This window comes from Colobus angolensis, unplaced genomic scaffold (genome assembly GCF_000951035.1).
Source record: "Colobus angolensis palliatus isolate OR3802 unplaced genomic scaffold, Cang.pa_1.0 Scaffold146, whole genome shotgun sequence".
Lineage (NCBI taxonomy): Eukaryota > Metazoa > Chordata > Mammalia > Primates > Cercopithecidae > Colobus > Colobus angolensis.
This window is the reverse complement of record NW_012114555.1, coordinates 3,726,761-3,728,428: the sequence shown is the minus strand read 5'-3', so window position 1 is coordinate 3,728,428 and position 1,668 is coordinate 3,726,761. Positions and strand designations below refer to the sequence as shown.

The 1,668-nt window shown below is 42.6% G+C and overlaps 1 protein-coding gene across 1 annotated transcript in view; it reads left to right on the top strand.

Moving 5' to 3' along the window:
• The window catches only part of PI4K2B (phosphatidylinositol 4-kinase type 2 beta), a 27,553-nt gene that overhangs the window by 2,981 nt on the left and 22,904 nt on the right, over positions 1-1,668 (top strand). The window contains exon 2 of the mRNA XM_011935683.1: positions 1,199-1,330. Within this exon, the coding sequence (XP_011791073.1) occupies positions 1,199-1,330 (132 nt within the window). The remainder of the gene's footprint in view (positions 1-1,198; positions 1,331-1,668) is intronic.

The following is a 1,668-nucleotide window of genomic DNA, read 5'->3' as shown; positions in this document are numbered from 1 at the left end:
ATCTGAATATTTCAGTATTTATTCCTAATAGTAGAACCTAAAGTGGAGCCCCTTTTTTGGTAGTAGTCCAAGAGTCATGAGTGACTGGTAACTAGTAAATTGATTCTGGTGTAGATCCACAAAGTATTTAAGGGAATGTGTCTTGTCCCTGTGAGATCTGACAATGCTAATAAAAAGAGGATAAAGACCTAGCATTCAGAAGGCAGGAAAATATCAGGGGATCCAGAGATCCTATTGAAGGCAGAGATAGCCAATGTGCTTAAAGACTACTATTGTTGTCCTTTCAGCCTTTATACAAAATTTTTTTCTTTTCTTTTCTTTTTTTTAAGAGACAGAGTGTTGCTCTGTTGCCCAGACTGGCCTTAAATTTCTGTGCTCACGCAGTCCTCCTGCCTCAGCCTTCTGAGTAGCTGGGACTACTGGCACATACCATCATGTGCCTGGCACCCACATCTTTTCTCTTTATCATGGCTCACTGCAGCCTTGTCCTGCTGGGCTCAGGTGATCCTCCCACCTCAGCCTTCTGAGTAGCTGGGACTACAGGCACATACCATCATGTGCCTGGCACCACATCCTTTCTTTCCTTTTCTTTTTTGGAGATAGGGTCTCGTGCCCAGGCTGGAGTGTAGTGATGCAATCATGGCTCACTGCAGCCTTGTCCTGCTGGGCTCAGGTGATCCTCCCACCTCTGCCTCCTGAGTAGCTGGTAATACAGGCGTGCACCACCACACCCAGCCAGTTTTTGTATTTTTAGTAGAGATGGAATTTCTCCATGTTGCCCAGGCTGGTCTCAAACTCCTGAGCTCAAGCAGTCTACCTGCCACAGACCCCCAAAGTGCTGGGATTACAGGCGTGAGCCACTGCACCCAGCTAACCTGGCATCCTTTCTAAATTTTTACTTGAAGCCTTCTTTCTTAAAATGTTTATTCCTAAGTCTACATTTTAATGCTGTTACTTTCACCACTGGCAAATTGTAGGCCTCTGAAAGGCTTTTATACCACTCTCAGAAGGAAATATGTGCCATTCATTTAACAAGGCTTTGCAATATTCCCTGACTTTTCTGTTTTAGATTATCTAGGGCCTTTATTCCAGGGTTACACTTTGCTAATTTTCATCATTAGAGTGAATTTCATGGTGTGTATGAATAGAGATACTATAATACAAATTCTAACCATTCTTCTATATTATATGTTTCTAGGTGGTTTGGCTTGTCAGTGAGACATTTAACTATAATGCGATTGACCGTGCAAAATCAAGAGGCAAAAAGTATGCTTTAGAAAAAGTGCCAAAAGTGGGTAGAAAGTTTCATAGGATAGGACTCCCTCCTAAGGTAAGTTTCTCTGATAAGCTTTATTTAGAGGGCAATCGGGCAGATACATCCTGAGCTCTAGGAGCTAGGCATTGTGCTGTTAGCTGTGGATATTATTATAGCACAGATTTTTCATCTTCCAGGAGCTTATAGTAAACAGGTAATTTCAGTGTAATATAAAGCTGTTGAGATGATGGTAAGTTCAGGGAGCTCTTAGAGGATAGATGGACGCCTAACCCAGTTTAGAGGGATGGGAGGTGTTTCCAGGAAGAGGTTGCATGAAAGGCTTATAAAATAATGGGTAAAAGCACAGGTCTGGAATCAGACCTAATCCCAGCTTCTCTGCTAGTTTGCTCTGA